At 39.6% G+C, this 18,893-nt stretch overlaps 1 protein-coding gene across 4 annotated transcripts in view; it reads right to left on the bottom strand.

The window, feature by feature from the left end:
* ANK3 (ankyrin 3) overlaps positions 1–18,893 on the bottom strand; it is a 380,097-nt gene that overhangs the window by 36,013 nt on the left and 325,191 nt on the right. For 2 of the 4 annotated variants that reach the window (XM_019538625.1, XM_019538624.1), the window contains exons 36-37: positions 6,335–6,409; positions 5,017–5,148 (exon numbers count right to left, since the gene is read on the bottom strand). In XM_019538625.1, coding sequence (XP_019394170.1) covers positions 5,017–5,148; positions 6,335–6,409 — 207 coding nt within the window. Of the gene's footprint in view, positions 1–5,016; positions 5,149–6,334; positions 6,410–7,030; positions 14,741–18,893 lie in introns of all 4 variants that reach the window. The other 2 variants (XM_019538622.1, XM_019538623.1) reach the window with 2 other exon arrangements.

The raw sequence follows: 18,893 nt of genomic DNA on the forward strand, positions 1-18,893 counted from the left end.
TTCAAGAGAAGACTGGATGGTCACCTGACCCCAGATGTCTTTCCTACTCATGCAGGGGGCTGGACCTGATGATGCTTCAGGGTCCCTTCTTGCCCTATGATTCTATGACTAGTTTCCTTACGAAATCATTCTGCTGCATACTTGTGTGAGATTTCCATTCAATATGAGTCTTTATATCACATCGTTCTATATATATATATATATATATATAAAAATATAAAGGCTTAGTCCATCTGTCTGTCTGTCGGTCTGTAATGGGACTTAGGGGGTGTGTCTTCCCATGGGGTATGGCTCCAGCCAGTGCTGCAGGCAGGGTGAATTGCCCATCAAGAATGACAGTGAGGATACAGTGCTACCATGATAGCAGGTATGAAGGGGATAGAGCAGGGGACGTGTGGTATGGGGTCAGACAGAGGGGATGGAGTGAGGGGAGGGCGGCAAGGCTAACACTGCTGGCCTTTCCCCCCGCAACCCCCAGCCCTGCTCTTTGGACGCGATGGTGGCATGGAGTGGTGGCGGCAAAGCACTGGCTTCATCCCCGCTCCATCCCCTCTGTCCCCGCCATCATTCTTGACAGGCAATTTGCTAGTTAAATATAAATGGTTAAGGCCAGAAGGTTTTAAAGAATATATCCTCTTACTATCGAAACCAAATATTCTTCTACTAGATTTGTCATTCAGAAAGTAATCATGGCACCTTAGGGACTAATTGTTTCAGAGAGACAGAGGCATAATGAACTCCTGGGCTGGGGGTGGGGAGGGATATGGATATGCTGACCACTGGCAGGGGGTAAGGGGAGATGTGGGTCAGGGGAAAGGAAGTTACTTGCCTAGGCTATTGCCTCTGCTGCTGTAGCAGAATTCATTTTGGCAACAGCAGCCTCAGAGCTGGACTCCCTGGCAGCTGGTCCTGGCACCCTATTTGATCCCCTCCCTCTGCCCCCCACCAGCCCCCAGTGCCCCCAATGCATACAGTGCCCCCAGTGCATACTGCTTGCTCTGGCAAAGGCTCCCTGGGGGAAGAGGGGTGAGAAGCACCATTCTGTTTGCCCCACTCACCCCAGATATAGTTTGGTGCAGTGTGTGCTGACCAGCTCTCTGAACTATGGCTGGGCCAGGGCAGTGTAAGACAACGCTGTGTCAAAGACTCCTGGAGTGGGGAAAGGGGCAGGGAGCTATGGGATTCTGGCACCCTCTCATAGTTGGCACAGGGGCTGATGCCCTTCTTACTCAGTCCTAGTTATGCTACTGCAGAGGCACAAAGTTCTGTAGGCAACAACTTATAGCAGAAACAGAAACTTTTATACAGAAGGAAACAGGAAAGGCATAGGAGAAATGTAAGTGTCAGTTTTGCCACTCATCAACACAGACCATATCATCATTGGACTCAGCAACATACATGGGGGCTCATTCACCTGCTTTTCTACCAATGTCACATACACCATCACCTGCTTACAGTGTTCCTCTAATGTCTCCAATGGCCAGATGGGGAAATCCCTACCTAAAAGAATGAATTGGCTCTAATTCAACATTATTTCCAGAACACACTAAAGTCTCTGGCAGAACACTTTAACCCCCCTGGGCATTTCATCATTGAGGCCCAGTCCAGTTCAATGTGTTTATTAATTATTTGGATGCTGGAATACAGAGCTTTCTGGGAAAATTTGCAAATGGCATGAAACACACTGGAGGACAGGAACATAATTCAGAAAGATCTTTGATATACATGAAAGTTGGGCTGAAGCCAACGGGATAAAGTTGTCATGCAAGGTGCTATGTGTCAGGAAGAATAATAAAAAACACAGGTAAAAAAAGGGGTGACAACTGGCTGGATGGTACCACTACAAAGAATGATCTAGGAGTCCTGGCAGATCACAGACTTGTATTGAGTCTGCAGTGTAATGCAGCTAAAGAACACGTTTTCCCCACCACTGCAAAATAGGATTCAAAATAATGGTTTGAATTTGAAGCAAATTAGGTTTTGAATGAATATCAGGAAAAATGTCTTCATTGTTAGAATAGTGAGGCAGTAGAATAGACTGCTTATGGAAGTTGTAGAATCTCCTACTTTGGAGGTTTTCAAGACGACATTGGATAAACTTTGCTCAGTGATAGTTTAGGAGTAGCTATGCCTGGATATGCTGTAAAAATCAATAGTTGGAAACCCATGAGACCCTCCCTGCCATGGATCACTGAAAGATTGAGAGAAAAGTTCTGCAGTCCAGAGAGGACCATGATCAACAGCAGAAGAATGAAGCAGAATTCCCCAATGAGCTTAGCTACAAAAGAAGATAAAAAGGGGCAGGAAATGTTTATGAAGGAGCTAGGGTTACAGAAAGTCCTGCTCTCCAGTTAGGGGATGTGACATGTAGAGTTATGTTTGCTGTCCCCATTTGCAGAGCAGAATGGAGGGTGTTTGGTTTTCCCCATGCTGGTTGTCACATGGAGTTGAGATGGAATTTTTTACCTTCCTCAGTAACATTGGGTGTTGTTAGCAGCCAAAACTGAGGATTTTGAGTACAGTGCGCCCCTGCTACTGCTGGAACTAAAACCTGTAAGTTCCTGGTTAGGGAGTCTTGCTCTTCCATTCAAGGTCAGATACTTACATAATTAGGTAGGAATTTTATCTCACAATCAGATTGGCATGTACAGCATGGGTTTTTTTTTTATATCTTCCTCCATAGTGGGGGCTTGGCTATATTCCTTGTGTTTCTAAAGTGTATTTTACTAATCTTTGCAGTGGCACGACACTGCCAGGCCCTCATCTCCCTGCTTGACTGGTGGCAGATTAAGGTGTTATTGGTGTTTTTGAGCAATGTATCTTATATGTCTTGCAACAGGATTGTTTGTGTAGTTTTAGTAATAGGTTATGAAAAGCACTTAGGGGATGGTTTGGATAGGGGTGATCCTGCCTTGATTAGGGCTAGGGATAGACATTAAAAAAAGCCTCAGCCTGAACTGATTCAATCTTTGCAGGTTAGTCTAACCTTCCTAGGCTGAGCCAGTTTGTAACTGCACAGAAATCCCTTCTGGACTGAAAAAATGTAGACACATGCCTGCAGTGGCTCAGGCTAGAAGCCAGGGGGTGCTAGAGCAGCCCTCCCTCCCTTCCAGAGTGCTGAGCTGAGGGGGGCATGGCTAGACCCCAGCAGAACACTCTGACTAGGGACATCTGCCTGCACTGTCCCAGGCTTTTCCCAGCTTGCTGCTCAAGGGGTGGAAGTGTGGCCAGACCCCAGCACCAGGCTAGCACTCTGAGGGGGGGGGCAGTGCATGTATCTGCTGATGATATGGAGCTTTTCAATCTCCTTCTTCCTGCTTCTTTATACTGTCTGCAGCAAACTGACAGGTGAACAAGTCAATAGGGGGCTGACAACAGTGTTTATCACCCCATCAGTAAAACAATAGCCTCTCTCATTAGTTCAAGCTCTTCTGAAATAGTTTTTTCCAAGGAAGGAAGAAGGGACCTTAACAGCTGACCTGTTGATTAGCTTCCTAAATGGACACTGTCCTATTTGCCTGTCCAAATGAAATTGGAGAAACAAACAGAGATGCCTCTCAGCATTAGTTAGCATACCACATGCCTAGGGTCTGTGGGGCTGTGGGAGATGGGAGGGGGGATCCCTGCTTGAGCAGCAAGCAGGTGGAGCAGGGGGAAGCCAGGCAGACCCTGCTGTGTCTGCAGTCTGTGCTGGAGCTCTGGCCAGGGAGCAGGAGGAGGGGCCAGCTCTGCTGTCTGGAGTAGACAGCCCCACCCAGCCCAGAAAGCATGCTGGAGTGCTGGAAGACTCATTTAACTTAAACCAGGAAGGGGTCTGGGACAGATTGCATAAATCGATTTGACCCAAATCAGTTAAGTCTGATACTACATTCAGCCAGGTTTATCTTAAACCAATTTCAGTCATTTTGAAACTGGTTTATGTGTACTGAACTTAAGTTCTGTTACAGGTTTAAACAAGTTTGCAATCACTTAAACCGGTTTATGTGTAATGTTGTCCCTAGCCCAGGGGGTTGGACTTGACAACTTCTGGAGGTTCATTTTGGCCTTACTGTTTTGTGATACTATGACCTCAGATTAGCTATCCTTAAACAACAGAACTTTAAAAACCAACTTGAATCTGAAATTGTAGAAGAAGAGATTATCCAGACTTGATTATATTAATGATGGTCTCAACAGGGACCAGGGCTTCTTATTCCATTACCTGTTAACTCCAATATCCATCCAGGTTTTAACTACTTCGTTTATCTCAACCTAATCTACCCACTTATTACCTCTCTCAACAGTCCCTGCCCCTTTTCCTTCTATATAAAGGTTTTTTTTTCTGCAAGTCCTTTCCTGAAAACGTAGGCCTGCTGCCTATGAAACCTCATGCCTCTTAGATCCTATCTTCTGCCTGACTTCAGATTAGCATGGCTTAATACGTCTGTAGAAATGTCACTGTACTTGTAGGAACAATAGGATTGCTAAGTATATGGCTAATGAATGAGGAATGTGAACATATTTAGATATGGTGAAATCTTGTTACTGCTCATGTAAAAACAATTCTCTACATGACACTCTCTCATGCCATCTTTACATTTCATACATTGTTTTGGTTATATCATAAGATATTCAAAGAAAAAAAAGATCTCTCCCATAAAACGCAAATAACCAGAACAGAATAAAACCAGTGCCTTTTCAGTGAATCAGAGATGGGTCTTTGTAAGGGAGCCCATACAAGAAATGTGCATCTCATGCTGGACAGTGATTGGCTGATGGAATTACATCTCTGCAGAACACCACTAGCCCACCCCAGATATTGAGAGGTGGAGTGAAAACCAACAGGTATAAAGGCTGGTGCATTTGTCCTCTGGAGAATTTCACCCCGATACCAAGTTTGGACTTCAGCAGACACGTGCAGAGGGTACTTATTACAAAAAATATACACAGTCATATGCAGGTTGCACTTTGTAGACATGACAATATGTGAAGTCATGTATAATTTATAAACAACAAAAAGAACTGCTCTGAACTTACTTGTAGCATTTTTCCCATCTCTGGTAACCCATTTTTTTAATAACATGAAGCTCTGAGCAATCAGTGAGTTTGGGTTTTCTACTCGTATTTGATTAATTTCATCCACAGAAAAATTCAGTTCCCTTGCCAGTTCTATAAAGCAAGAAAAAACACACTATAAAAACACATTGTAATCATCATGTTAGGCTTATATCTTGTACATTCTGTGAAAGTAACAGCTTTATTAGGTTACATACATGAATTCACATCAACAAAAATAGAACACAAATTGATCATTTATAGGATAATGACAACAACAGGTATTAAAGTATCAGTCTTTAATTTTGAAACAAAAAAAATCATACCATATCTGTGTAATAATTGGCCTGTTACATAAAATTTTGTATCTACATGCAACACATCACACATGCAAAAAAAAAATCACTGCAGAGGTCACCACACACTGATTTTTACAATCTTATATGCTCAAGTACTTGGTATCCACATATTGACTTACTATATATCTTTTCTACCTACACTATAATCATGTAACATAGTACAAATGGAACTGTGAGCTTATGAGGGGATTAGATTTCCACTGATGTACAATTTGTAACCGCAGAACTAGTAAAATTAATGTAATGGGCTGAATACCTATAGATGTTGTTGTATACAAACATCTGGGGCTCAACACTGGAAAAATCAGAATTCTGGAACTGAGGGAATGTCGGTCTGGACCAAACCAATGGTCTTTCTCTTGACCCCAGCATGACCCAACCCTTTAGGGCAAGGTATCAAACTCAACCATGCCCCCCTCCCTCTCCATCCAGATCTGAAGGACAGATCTGGACCTATCAGTGACAGTTGTCACTTGTCACCTAAACAATGACATGCATCACCAACAGGAATCCCTACCTGGAAATTTGGCAGGGGTACTTCCACTGAATTCCTGGCTCCTGAAAGAGCCCCATGGGCCATGTGAAATGGTTCTTTGGGCCACATTTTTAACATCTCTGCTTTCAGACAATCATTTTGAGATTAATATTTAAGTGATTTTAATTTTTTTTAAATAAAAGGCATAATTATTTGTTATTATAATTACATCAATTACATTTCTATTGACATTTATAAACGTTTATACAGCCTCTAGTTTTGTGAGATGGAGAGCTCTGCCTATAACATGCACGGTACCATTAATGCCACACAACTTCAAAAGAACCTGAAGGTGCCTGGCCTTTAATCTGTAAAGGACATACAATGCCTAACTAGAAAAGATTATTTGCAAAAGGAATGACTGTAAAATCCCAGGATTGACTTTACTGATGCAATGAAAATTTACCTGTCCAGCTAAGTCCCAGGTGATCAGCTACAATTGCCATCCTTATATCGGTACGCTCACATGGACTCTGTGGACCTGTGATTTACAATTTCTTGATTAGAAAAAAATTATAAAGAGTTCTGGACAATAGCTTATTATAATATTTAATATTTTAATCTTACTAAGTTGATGGTGTTCATGTTGTCTACTCAAATGATTGTGTGTTCTAATAACCTATAAATAATTTCTTTTCACAGCTGTTATTTATACTTTCAGCTCTGTAAGGCCAAATATAAAGCTACATGATGTTGTAGTATAATGAAACCAAACATGCTGACAATCTAGTTACTGGACTGTACACAAGTTGTTCAAGAACTCGCAAAAAACACCAGGATTGGATTAACATCTATTTTCTCTACTTTGACAAAATTAACTTGGCTATCACAAAAGAATTTTTTTCAAGTTTTGAGTTACACAATATTTTTAGCATGCATCACTATCTGTCTACAGGACAGAATTTGTTTAAAGGAAGAAAGAAGAGTATACGACAGCACATACAGATGACAATGACAGAATGAGAACTACGGTAAATCACTTCACAAGCAATCACAACAGTTCATGCACTAGGATCAACAAGTTGAAAGTTTTACAAACTAGGCTTGATCTCCACGAGGTGAGCCACGAGAGCTCCAGAAACCTGACTGCCTTCATTCTCACCAGTCCTCTTACTCCTCCTCCTCTCACTGTCGGCCTTTTCAATCTTTGATTTTAAAGATGCTGCCTCTGTTCTCATATCTCTAGCAGACTTCGATGTAATGGAAGGCTGGTAAACTTGAGTAGCTTCTGATAATGATGTGTTTCTTGATGTACTGTCTTCTTCATCATCAGACACCTCTGACTGCATCTTTTTTTCTTCATCAGAGAGACGATCCACAAGTTTTAATGTCTCACCACTAATTCCCTTAAAATATTCAATAGAATGTTTACATACCTCCCTAAGCTGATTTTTTTTTACTTTAACTGTTGTCATTGTGATGGAGGTAGATCTTACCTTTATTGGTAATTTAGAAGGAAGCTGTTTCCTTTTTCCTTTTTCTAACTGCTCTTGCTTTTGCACTGCTGGAGTTTTTCTAGCTAGATTATTCCTATACGTATTTTTTACTGGAATCTTAGATCTTACTTCTAGACAGGGAGCAGAAATGTTTTGCTTTATTTTGTCAGGTTTAGTGGCCCGTCTCATTTTACTCCCTGTATTGTTTTGAAGATTACTTAGTGGGAAGACTTCTTTTACTGAGCTGGCCTTTATGGGAAGTTTTGATTTTGCTCTACTTCCTACCAACTCTGTTGACTTTTGCTGTTCTCCAAGTACTTTTTGCTTATCTCTTATTTTGTGTCCTTGCGTTGCCCCTGCACCTTTTCCTGAAGTGTTTTTCATTTGATTAGCTTTCTGTGTGGAACATTTAGGTTCAGAATGTTCTTTTAGTACTACATTACTGGCAATATTATTTGTATGGACAGTGGATGAATCCAAATTGTTGTTGTTATTAAAATTATCTTTTGGAAAATCATGTGCCTCGGTTTGCCTACAGCTTGTCTGGATAGTAGCTGAACTTGTAATCACTGCTATGTTTTCAGTTTCTAATCCCTGACAACTTGGCATCACAGGGTCTATCTTATCTGTTACTTCTCCAGGGCCATCTTTCTTCAGAGTCATGGTGGAAGCGGAAATTCCCATTTTAATTGGTGTACGCAATCTGGGATCAACTTTAGAAGTGTTAACAGCTGTTGATGATTTCTCCAGTGAGTTACTACCAAGTGTTGCTTCCATGCAATCTCCACTGGCCTGGATGACGGGCTTATGTTCAACTGCTGATGTTTCTACTTCTCTCTCTAGGTTTGTTTCTACAGTGTTGTCCCCTGACTGTGGCTGTGTGATGGCAGTGACTGTACTATCCCCTTCCCCCTTGTCCCCTGGCTTCCCTTCAGAAGTATGCTCACCAATCTGAAAAAATTGGAGTCTTTCTTCAACAAAATCCCTCTTGCTCATGTCAATTGCACCACTGCGAGTCATCTCAAACATCTTCCCTTCATGAAATGGGAAGGGGTTGGGCTCACTAGTTGGAGTACTTTCATCTGTTGGAGTTCTGGCTGGAGTTGTATCTGGTGTTGTTGCTTGAGATCGGTCTTCCACTGCCAGACCAAATGGCTTAGCCTCATCATCCCTGGATTTAGTCTCAAACACTTCATCATCTCCTCGATTACTGGACCATGGGTCAAAATCTAGACTTTTGGTAGCTACTGTTTTAAAAGGGGTTGCAAATTCTTCATCTACTTTGTAACTGAAATACGTATCAGGAAACACAGTTCTGTCAGGGTGTCTGCCTTCTAATGTGAAAAACTGAGCCCCTGACTTCTGTTCAGTTTTATCTGAACTCTTTTCAGAAGCTGGAACTTTTGAAGGTGCCTTGTCCTCTTCAGTGCCTACCTTTCCTTCCTCCTCAATAACTTCAAGCTTGCTTTGACTGAAGCAACGATCAGTCTGCTTTAAGATGCCCTCTGTAGTCCAAATATCCTTTTTGGTTTCTACAGCAGGACCTGCAAGTTTAGAATCACTCTCAGTTAAACCATCATCTTCATCTTGTAAGTCATAACCATCAAGAGAGTCAATTTCAGTTGCATCGGTATCATGAGAGAATTCTGCAGTAGTTGCTATGGAACACTCAGTGACAGACTGGTCATTGTTCCCGTTTTGCACTACATCATTCTGAGGTGAATCAAGACCAATGTCAAACTCATTGGGTACCCCAGAAGTAGGATGGCCTAACTCTTTCTGTTTCTCACTCTTTTCAGGGGATTTAGGTTTTGAGGCTTCCTTTTGGTCATCTTCAGTTTCTTTTAGTTTAAAAGTATACTTTTTTAATGGAACTGGTTGGTAGAGAGATTCATCATCACTGGAATCACTGACATCTGCTCCAGGTGGCACAGGAGAAGGTGGCTGTACTCTTATGACTGGTTCAGTCAGTTGACATTTGTCATGCTCATCTTGTAGATTTACTTCTATCATATCCACCTCATTCTCAGGGGAATAATGATGCTTCCTCTCTGCCTCTGCTTGATCTGCATCTAATGGTGGAGGAGGTGGGAATTCAATGTAGGCAACTCTGTTACTTTTTGGTCTTTTGTTAGAGTCTTTGTTTATATTATTAGGCATGATTTTATCAATTTTTGGTTCCTCCACTGCTGTCTGTTTTATAGAGGTTGATTTGGCCTCTGCTTCCTCCTCTGATTCCTCAGAAACCTCAGGTATGGGACTGGGCTTGCCTGGTATATAAGTTATTAGTGAGTCAGGTGTTTTAGAGGTAAACTCATAACTCACTTCCTCAGAACTGGGGGTTTCTGGAGTTAGAGGGCTTTTCCCAGAGCTATCTATGAAAGATACTTGTTCTAATGTATCATCTTCTGGACTACCTTGTGGAGAAGGAGGATGTTTTTGCTGTCTAGCTGTATAAAATGTTCCCCTTGTCTCTTGTATTGTCTTACTTTCCTGACTTACAATTTTTTTCACATTTCCTTGTTGCATCTCCTTTTCATATTGCTTTCCTACTTGAACAAAACTGACATAGACAGGTAAAGTCTTTATCTCTTTCACTCCCTCAGTATTTACTAAAGGTGAAACTTTATCCAAGTAATCACTGGCACTAGGGTCAAATAATTCACTCAAAGGAGATTCCTTTCCAGGAGTAAATTCTAAAGAATCAGGTGATTTGCTACGGGATATTTCAGTTTCCTCCCCAGGAGGACTTAACCCTATGGAAGAACCTTGTTGCTTGGTAACTTTACTGATTTCTGAATGTTTTATTTTTTCATCGTCCACATAATCAAATTGTCTTTCAACTTGCTCCTTAATCATAGTTGACTGGGACACTTTAGCTGACAGTTCATAAATGGTGCTTTTGGACTGATCAAGAACAGTCTTCTCCTCAGCAATTCTGACTGGAATGTGGGACATAGTCAATTCTTCGTTTCTCTTTGTAATTTTATCAGCCATTTCACTGGGACATTCCCCTTCTCGGATGATATACCCTCTGTACAGAACCTTTTTTGATGGAGATTTCACAGTCACTTCCTTCACCTCCTCTGAATGAGATCCATTTGTTGACAATTTCTGTTCACTCTCTGTCACAGTGATAAATTCACTCTTTTTCTCAGTGTTCTCATCAGCATGATCAATATGGTTTTCTTTTACTACATCTGGAACAAGTACATGTGAGTGTTTTTCTTTCTGTGTTTTATGATTAGAAGCTCCAGGACTCTCCCAAGTCCTATAGATTTTTTTGTCCCAGTGTCCCTTCACTGGTGAGTCTGAGCTGTATGAAAAGTTTTTAGCCTGCTGTTCCAAAACATGTTCTGGCATGTTTTTGCTCGAAGTTTCAGTTTTCTGTTTCTGTACACCTGAAGCACAAAGGTCTTCTGTAACTCTTCCTTTACCTTGGATGTCATCTTCTTTCACTTTAATTTCTTTTTGCAAAGCCATGTTTCCATCCGTGATATCTATTTGCTTTGCCTGCTTTTCTCTTGCATAAAGCTGGTACACTGGTAGCTTGCTTTCTTGTAATTTCTTTACTGGAATTTTGGACTGACTATCTTGTTCTTTCTCTTCTTGAGGTAGGTCTTTGGTCCTTGGGCTTATACTTTGTTCAAATTTAAGTCTAATGGAACTGAGTTTTGATTGCTTGAGCTGAAATCCAGCCTGTGAAGCTTCAGTTGTGCCAGTCTGTTGAGCATTTCCCTTGTGTTCCATAGTTTGTTTACAGTCCTCTATTTGTTGCACAAAAATCCTTTTTTCAGGACTGCTGGGCAAACTGGCTGCTCTTCTTTCATCAGATTTTGGAAAATATTTTCCATTGCGCCCATACTGTCTCACTTTATTCCAATCATCACTTGATGGTAATTCTGTAAGTAGTACCTTTTCAGGGCTGCTACTGGCAGACCTCTGACTAGAATGCATTTCTTTGCCATTTTTTTTATGTTGCTTTTTCTCTGGAGATTGTAGTTCATCATTCAACTTTTCTGTTTTGTCCCGAAAAAACTGTGATACTTCAGTCAGTTTTTCTTCTGCCTCCTTAACAGTCCTGTCCACCCTGTCTTCATATATCAACTTTTCTCTACCTCTGTCTAATCTGTCCTCAGTAAAGCGCATCCACATGGCATGTTTTGGACTACTAACATCTCCAGTATAGTGTAATACTGTCACTTTATCATAATGATCATCTTTAGATATTTTACCTACACCATTTTCAGATACATCTTTATAGATTTTGGAGATAATTTCTTTTTTAGGGGCAGTGGCTACTTTTTCTCTGTATCGCTTATCAGACCCCTGTATCTCTGAACTAAGGGGTAGAGTATAGTCAGTAACTGACTCCTCAGTATCAGAATGAGACACATCTAGCTTTTCTGAAAGAAGCATTTTCTCAGCAAACCTGTAAGACTCCCCTCTTAATTCTGACAACTCATCATCATGGTATTCTATTGAGTGCTGACTCAAAAGCTTCAGTGTTTTGTAAGAGTCATCAGATATCAGCTGAGCAGAACTAGGGCGACTGTCTTCTTCCTGGGACACAGGAGTGTTTACTCTAGAAGACTCCAGATAAGAAGGAAGTGATTCTTCAGCTGTAAGTTCTTCTTCTTCTTGCTGACCTTGTTCATCTGAACAAGGAAAAACATCATGTTTTTCCAAATCTTTTAGGTTAAAATCTCCCCGTGGTAAGTCTTTTTGATATACATACATTTCTTTTTCTGGATGCTTTTTTGTTTCTCTAATAATGACTTCAGTAGGTTCAGCTTGATTACCTTTTTCAATATGGACCTCTATTATACGCTCCAGTTTGGGTTTCATTTTGCTGTCCTTCTCAGCCGGTTGTTGTGAAGTTTCAACATCTCTGCTAACATCTGATGTTACGGATGATTTATGTTCAAATAAACCTGCCAGTTCTTTGGAAGGGTCACGTCCTGATTGAAAAGCTTTCATTATGTCATGAACAGACATTGTTTCCTCAATTCTTTCAGAAGTACTTTCAGTACATGGAGGTTTATGATAAACCATTCTAGTTGTAGTAGTGATGTGAGTTTCTTCTTTCACACGGACACCTTTGCTAAGCACACATTTGTGGTCATCTTCTTCACTGTTGCTGGCTTTCATTTGAAAGGCTTTAACTTTTTCTTTAATAGACCCAGCAGATTTTTGCTCCAACTCCATAAAAGTAGATGCAGGTTTTGATGGTGGTAGCTCCTCTGTTTGCTGCTCTGGAATCTCTTCTGATGAAGGTTCGTAGCTGCGGATAACATGAACTACTTCGGTTCTTGTTTCTGTAATGACAGGAGGGATGGGCACATCATGAAAAAGTGGTTTTGGCCCTGTGCTTTCTGCACTTTGTGGGGCTGAAGGGGTTTTTTCACTTCTTGTTTCAAACCCACTGTCAGACAAAGGACTTTTGTCTTGGTCAGGTTGAGAAAAATCATCTGGAGACTCTAAAATTGTATCTGTTCCAAAAAAGGAATCTGCAATTTTACATAATTCTTTTTCTGAAGTAGAAGGCCTCATGGAGGCTGGAGGCATCTTAAGCTTATGTTCCTGTAAAGCAATGGCTGGTTTTAAAATGCGTTTTTGTCTCTCTTCACCTTCTTTTTTCCCCTCTTCAAACCTGTACTTTATGTTTGTTAGTGAACTACTCCCAATATCATTTGTTAAATAATCAATAACTTTTGACAAATTATAATCCTTCTCAGACATGACTTTAGTTTTAATTTGCATTTTTTCTGGAACAGATATAGGATGACACGTTTTCGTTTGCTGTTTTGCTTCATCAATCTCCTCCGTACTGAACTCTACCCAGTCATCTTCAGATAAGTGTCCTTGATCACTTTTTGATACTTTGGATGACCCTTTGTTTTCTAAACACACATCTTTTTTCAGTATCTCACTAACTTTTACTAAGTCCTCCTTTACTTTCTCAACAATTTTAAAAGGCTCTTCATCATCAATTCTACCCTCTTTAATTAGTTCAGGTTGGAATGGCTTGTCCTCTGTTACATCTGTCTGCAATATTGCAGTCATCCTTATTAAGTCCTCCTTCATTTCAGCAACATCTTTCAATATCTCCTGACTAGAGGATAAAGAAGATGGTGTGGACAACTTAAGAGCAGAGGGTGCTAAAAATAAGGAAGATTTTATTGGAGATGAAGTTCTGCTAAAGTGGGGCTGTGTATGTGCCTCTGTAGTCAATGTTTTAATAGGTGACAATAATGCAGCTGCTGATTTTGTAAGTGAAGATGACTCTGGAAGCTTCTTTAATGCTGGTTCTGACAAAACATTGACTACAGAATATACTGGCACTGTTATTGTTGATGAAGTTACTGAAGAGGTAGTTGCAGATATTGATCCAAGGGATGTGTATAGTGCACCTGCAGAAGTAGCTCTTATCGATTGAAAAGCTGATGGTGCTGAAGACACAAATGACCTGACTGGAGAAAATGACATTGTAGTAGTACTTGAAAACACTCTCTCAACTGTGTCAGCAACTGCAATGGCAGCACAACTTGCAGAATGTGTAGTTGCAGAGATCTTGTCTTGAAATGTGGCTGTGGCTTTGGATCCTGTTATTAAATTGGCAGAGGAAGGGTATTTCAGAGGTGGCGCAGATCCATTAACCAATGCTACATCTGCATGACCAGCTACATGTTTCACAGGTGATGAGAGAGATGAAGTCATCATGACTTTAGGTGATGAAACAGCATCAACTGCTGACTTAGCAGGAGATACCACTGATTTTAGAGAAGATAAAAGTGGTGATGCTGATGTGATGATTGATTTAAATGGCAAACTTGAAGAATACATGTTAATGTTTGATTTGGGGGATGCTGGAGGCGTCATGGTAATGGATGATCTCTCCAAAAGAGACCCTGCTGTAGTCACTGGAGATGTCCGAGAGGGAAATGTTGAAGTGGATGCCAGCCCTTTTAAATTAGTGGCTTCTGTTACTGTGGGAGCTCTGATGAAAGAACCAGAAGAAACTTGGATATTATATGGAGGTTGTGATACAACAGTTTTTATTGGTGAAGAAATTGTCCGAAAGGATCTAATTGGAGATGCTACATCGCTAACAGATTTAACTGAAGAAGTAGTAGAAGCTCCTAATGTGGATTTTATTGGAGAAGCAGAAGAAACAGACCATATTGATTTTAATGGGGAAGCTGTAGGAGTGTTAGAGGAAGAGCTTGATAGGGAAGTGAAGCCTGATTTGGGTTGCCCAGGCACTGTAATTGGAGCTGCTGTCCATGACTGATATGGTCTTGTTGAAAAGAATGGCTTGTATGAATAAGTAGCGGGTAGAGTTCTTGTTGCTCCTGAACTCCGTTCAACTGTTTCTTAAATTTTTAAATCAAAATCAAACATAAAATCAACAAAAATGATTGAAAAACAGAGAGACCAGAGAAGAAAATTGGTCAGTAAACGTTGTAATATTACAAAAAGCAAGTACAATTGTTTGTATGAATTAGAATGGAGTACGTAAAAGAAACAATTGAAAAAGAAAGAATAGGAATGAGCCAAAATAAAAAGCAACATGAAATGAAAGAATAGAATGCATATAGCAACCAAGTCCGCAAACAATGGAAAACAGACATAAAGAAGGAATGCATAATGATAAAAAAAAAAATAACCACAACAAAAAATTCTTCTCTTACTTCCCATTGACTTTCTGATGTGCTATTTTTGGAATATTAATGTGACTTCATTTTGCCTGTATAGGTATGTCTTTGCTTTGTACAACTACTACAATTATCCTTTTAGGAATTTCTGTTGTTCTATTGTTCTGTTCATATAGTGCACCTATATAAAACAACGTAAATTTGTGCAGAATGACATTAAATAGCTAAAATTGTTTTTGAAAACCACTCAAACTATTTCATGCAGAACCTAAAATACCTTTAAGTGACAGGCAATTGATGTGCAAACTGTGAAGCAACTAGAATAAATTCAAATCTTTATCTCCCATGCACAATTCGTATATGCTTCACGCTCACAAAGCCAATAAGAGCAAGAACTTTTCTGAGTTGAAATTTAAAAAATAAAAAGGAACCTTTTGCATTTGTTTTTTCATGCGATATTCCTTTCATTTAGTAAAACTAAACCAAAACTTTACATGAAATGATTATAAGAAGCATTTATCACACAAGAAAAATGGAGAATATGATTTATGATAAACGTGAGCAAGCAAAGCAACTAAAACACTTTATCCATGCAGAGTATATCATGTCAAATCAAGCACATGGAGGGACACATTTTCTATGCTGTATTATGCACAATATATAAACCTTACAAAATCTTTTCAAAAGAGGCATTTAAAAGAAGAGTACACTTTTTCTACAAGATGTAGTGTGTCTTGATACCTTTTGAGATTTCTGTATCAGCTTAGAGAAAGACCTGTTCAGCTTTACATTTCTCAAAAGGTAATATTAGAAAAACACTGAAAGAACAGAGATGATTTGGCAAGGATGAACCTATTGACCATTAGCATCTGCCAAATGCACAACTTATTCACAGGTTTTCCTAACCAAATCATTGCTGACAACTATATTTTCAAGTCACTGGCTGGAGGTAGCCAGTCCAGAAGGCAGTATTTCTGGGAATAACATTACAGCATCTACACCCTCTGTCACAGCAATAACATTCAGATAGTTCTTTCATAGAGAGGAAAACAACTTGGAGGCACCAAGTTAGAAATGGAGCTACAATATCCAAACTACTTGTTCAGCAAGCCTTTGTTTGATGTTATACTGATAATTTATCAAACCTGTTTCGTCTGTCTTACAATCAGACAAAATTCATTATAAAGCCAAGTAAGACTTACATTCAAATCCTAAACTTGTATCACACAAACTTCTCTAAAAAAAAGACGTTTAGTACATCAAAGGCTCATATCTTGTAAGCAGAAAGTGTTCTGAGCCCATCATGGCAATAGAACAATTAGGTTAAAGAGTTCTTGAATATTGAATACTACTGGCACAGACTGTATTCCAAAAGACAGTCATTGGATGCATACTGCTTACAAAGCATTTAAAAAAATACAGTTTGAACACCCCCCCCCCATTGAAAAACTTCATTAAATAAACTAGACTAGGAGAGTGATTTATTAGGAGCAGTTGCTAAGGTTCACCAAAAGTTCATGTAGTCTCAAGTCCAAAAATACTAAGTCAGAACAATACCAAAATGCACTAATGAAATAAAACCAATTTGTTCTAGAGTTTATATTGCTGTAACAGGCTCTTGGTGTGCTGAAATGTACCAGTCCCAGCACTACAAATTAGTGAGGCAATAAATCCAATGGTAATTTCTCCTTCCTCATCTTTCCATTAATTTATATATTTAGATATAGTAAAATGTCTTGCCTGTATTTCACACAGCACTTGAGAAAAAGGATAGGATGAAGGAAGCAGTCAGTTGACTACCAACCAAAGAAATTGAGATACTTGGATCACCTAGAAATAAACAGTTTTACTCCCTTTTTAAAGAAAAGGAAGTATATCAATTATTCCAAGAGTCTACAGCATGTATTTTAGGCTGTGCAGTTATTTTTATGCATACACATTCTGGGTACAAGAAGCACTTGCCCTTTAGCCTCAGGCTTCACTAGGGTATATGGTTATTCACTACTTTTTGATTGCCTGCTAAGTATTATTCGTGCACTTCCTCACTTGGTACTGGTGAAAGAAAATGGTGGGTGAGGAAATGCAAGCCTGCCAAACAGTGATATTCTAATCCAGGTTCTGCTTGAAGTCAACAGAAAGGCTGGAGAACATCTTACAATTCACAGGAATGCTCCCTATTCTGCCTGATATACCTGTACTGGGTACAGCAAAATGTTCTTTTTATCCATGCTCTCCTCTCTGCTCTTACTTGCTATTGCCCCATGGACTCCAGCAGCAGTGGGAAGGAAAAAGTCTAAAATGTGTTGCTCCTTAAATCAGCAGTGAGTTAAATCACCAACTTCAAGGAAAACAGTTCCAGGTCCAGATTTAATCTCCTCTTTTTCTAGCAACCAGGGGAGGAGGTAAGGAAGGAGAAAGTGATGCTCCACATGTCATTGCAGAGTAGAGTAAGGAGCAAAAAAGAAGAACAAAACAAAGCCAGTATCAAAATACCCCATCTACTTGCAAGTCCACATCACTGCTGCAAAGCTCCAAGTACTTCCAATTAGTTCAACTAGAATGGGTGGTAGGAACATATATCATAGGCAGCTTATTACTAGAGCATTATTTCTTATCCACTCTGGGGACAATCTTGAGTATCAGCTTCTGACAAACTGTTTTACCTTCTTTGGTTACTCATTACACAATTCTGAAGTTTTCTGTCTGCTGGCTAGTCTTGATTTTTGAGTTCAAACACCCTTCTTTGAAGATGACAATGGAAGGATAAAAGTAAAGAAAAACAGCTTTTCTTTTCCAGACTACAAAGAAAACGTATCTGAGTCAAATGTTTGGGGGCACAATCATCTACCATTCTGCAAATCTGTAGAAGCTGGTGCATCAAAATTATGAGCAGAGGCTCTTATACCTTATTCAATCTTTCTTTCATTCTTGGCTTTCCACTTCATTTACGGTTTTTTCACTTTTTTGTAATTGAGACATGAAGAATCATTGGTGAAATAATATAAACACTTTGTTTCTAAATTAATCTTCAGAAACCAAGTGAAAAAAATATCCATCCTTCAAACTCTTAATTAATACCTTACCCAAAACTGGCTCATTTCATTCCCCAAATTTTTGGATAATATCTCAGAGCCTCCTGTGAGGTCCCAGCTGGTTTAGTAGTTTCCTTATGGATGGGTGAGGTCTTACATCTCATATGCTCCAGGTTTTCTTCAGGGTTTGAGAAATACAGTATAGGCTGGAACATCTCCAACCCAAAGAAGCCAAAGAGCTCATGAGATCATTACTCAGCATCCACCCACTGGAAATTAGCAGAGCAAATTATATTTGTCAATAGATTTTATGAAATTATATCAAAATGCCAATTGGGAGATGGTGACTGTGATGATCCTCTGAGAAGAGGAGGAAAAGACTGTGAAGAAGGACAAAAGGCCAAATTCTGACAAGGGAAGGGAGGGATATTAATTAAGGCTTGAGCTTGGGAAAATATAGTGTATTTAAAAGGGGAAACAGGGCTAGACCTAAGATCACGTCAAAGCGAAGTGAGCAGAAGAGAAGAAAATGACGGGGCAATGGGAAATAATGAAACACTGTAAAAGAAAAGATAAAGAAATAAAATGAGAGAGTTTAAATTAACTTTAGCTAGAAATTCAAACATTTTAAAATATATTTGAATGGTCTGTGCACATCGTTATTTTTAGTGCATCATTTACAAAACAGATAATTTATTTAATTAGCCTCATAAAGAAAGGAGGAACAGTGTATTTTGGACCGTAGTTTGCAACTTGCAGTTCTGTTCCCCTTGCTATATCCAAGGAGTTATATGGCTTTTTTGATTACTTTTGGTTTAGAGAGAGCAACTGCTTGCCAG

This window comes from Crocodylus porosus, unplaced genomic scaffold, assembly GCF_001723895.1.
Source record: "Crocodylus porosus isolate Cpor-Errol unplaced genomic scaffold, CroPor_comp1, whole genome shotgun sequence".
Taxonomy (NCBI): domain Eukaryota; kingdom Metazoa; phylum Chordata; order Crocodylia; family Crocodylidae; genus Crocodylus; species Crocodylus porosus.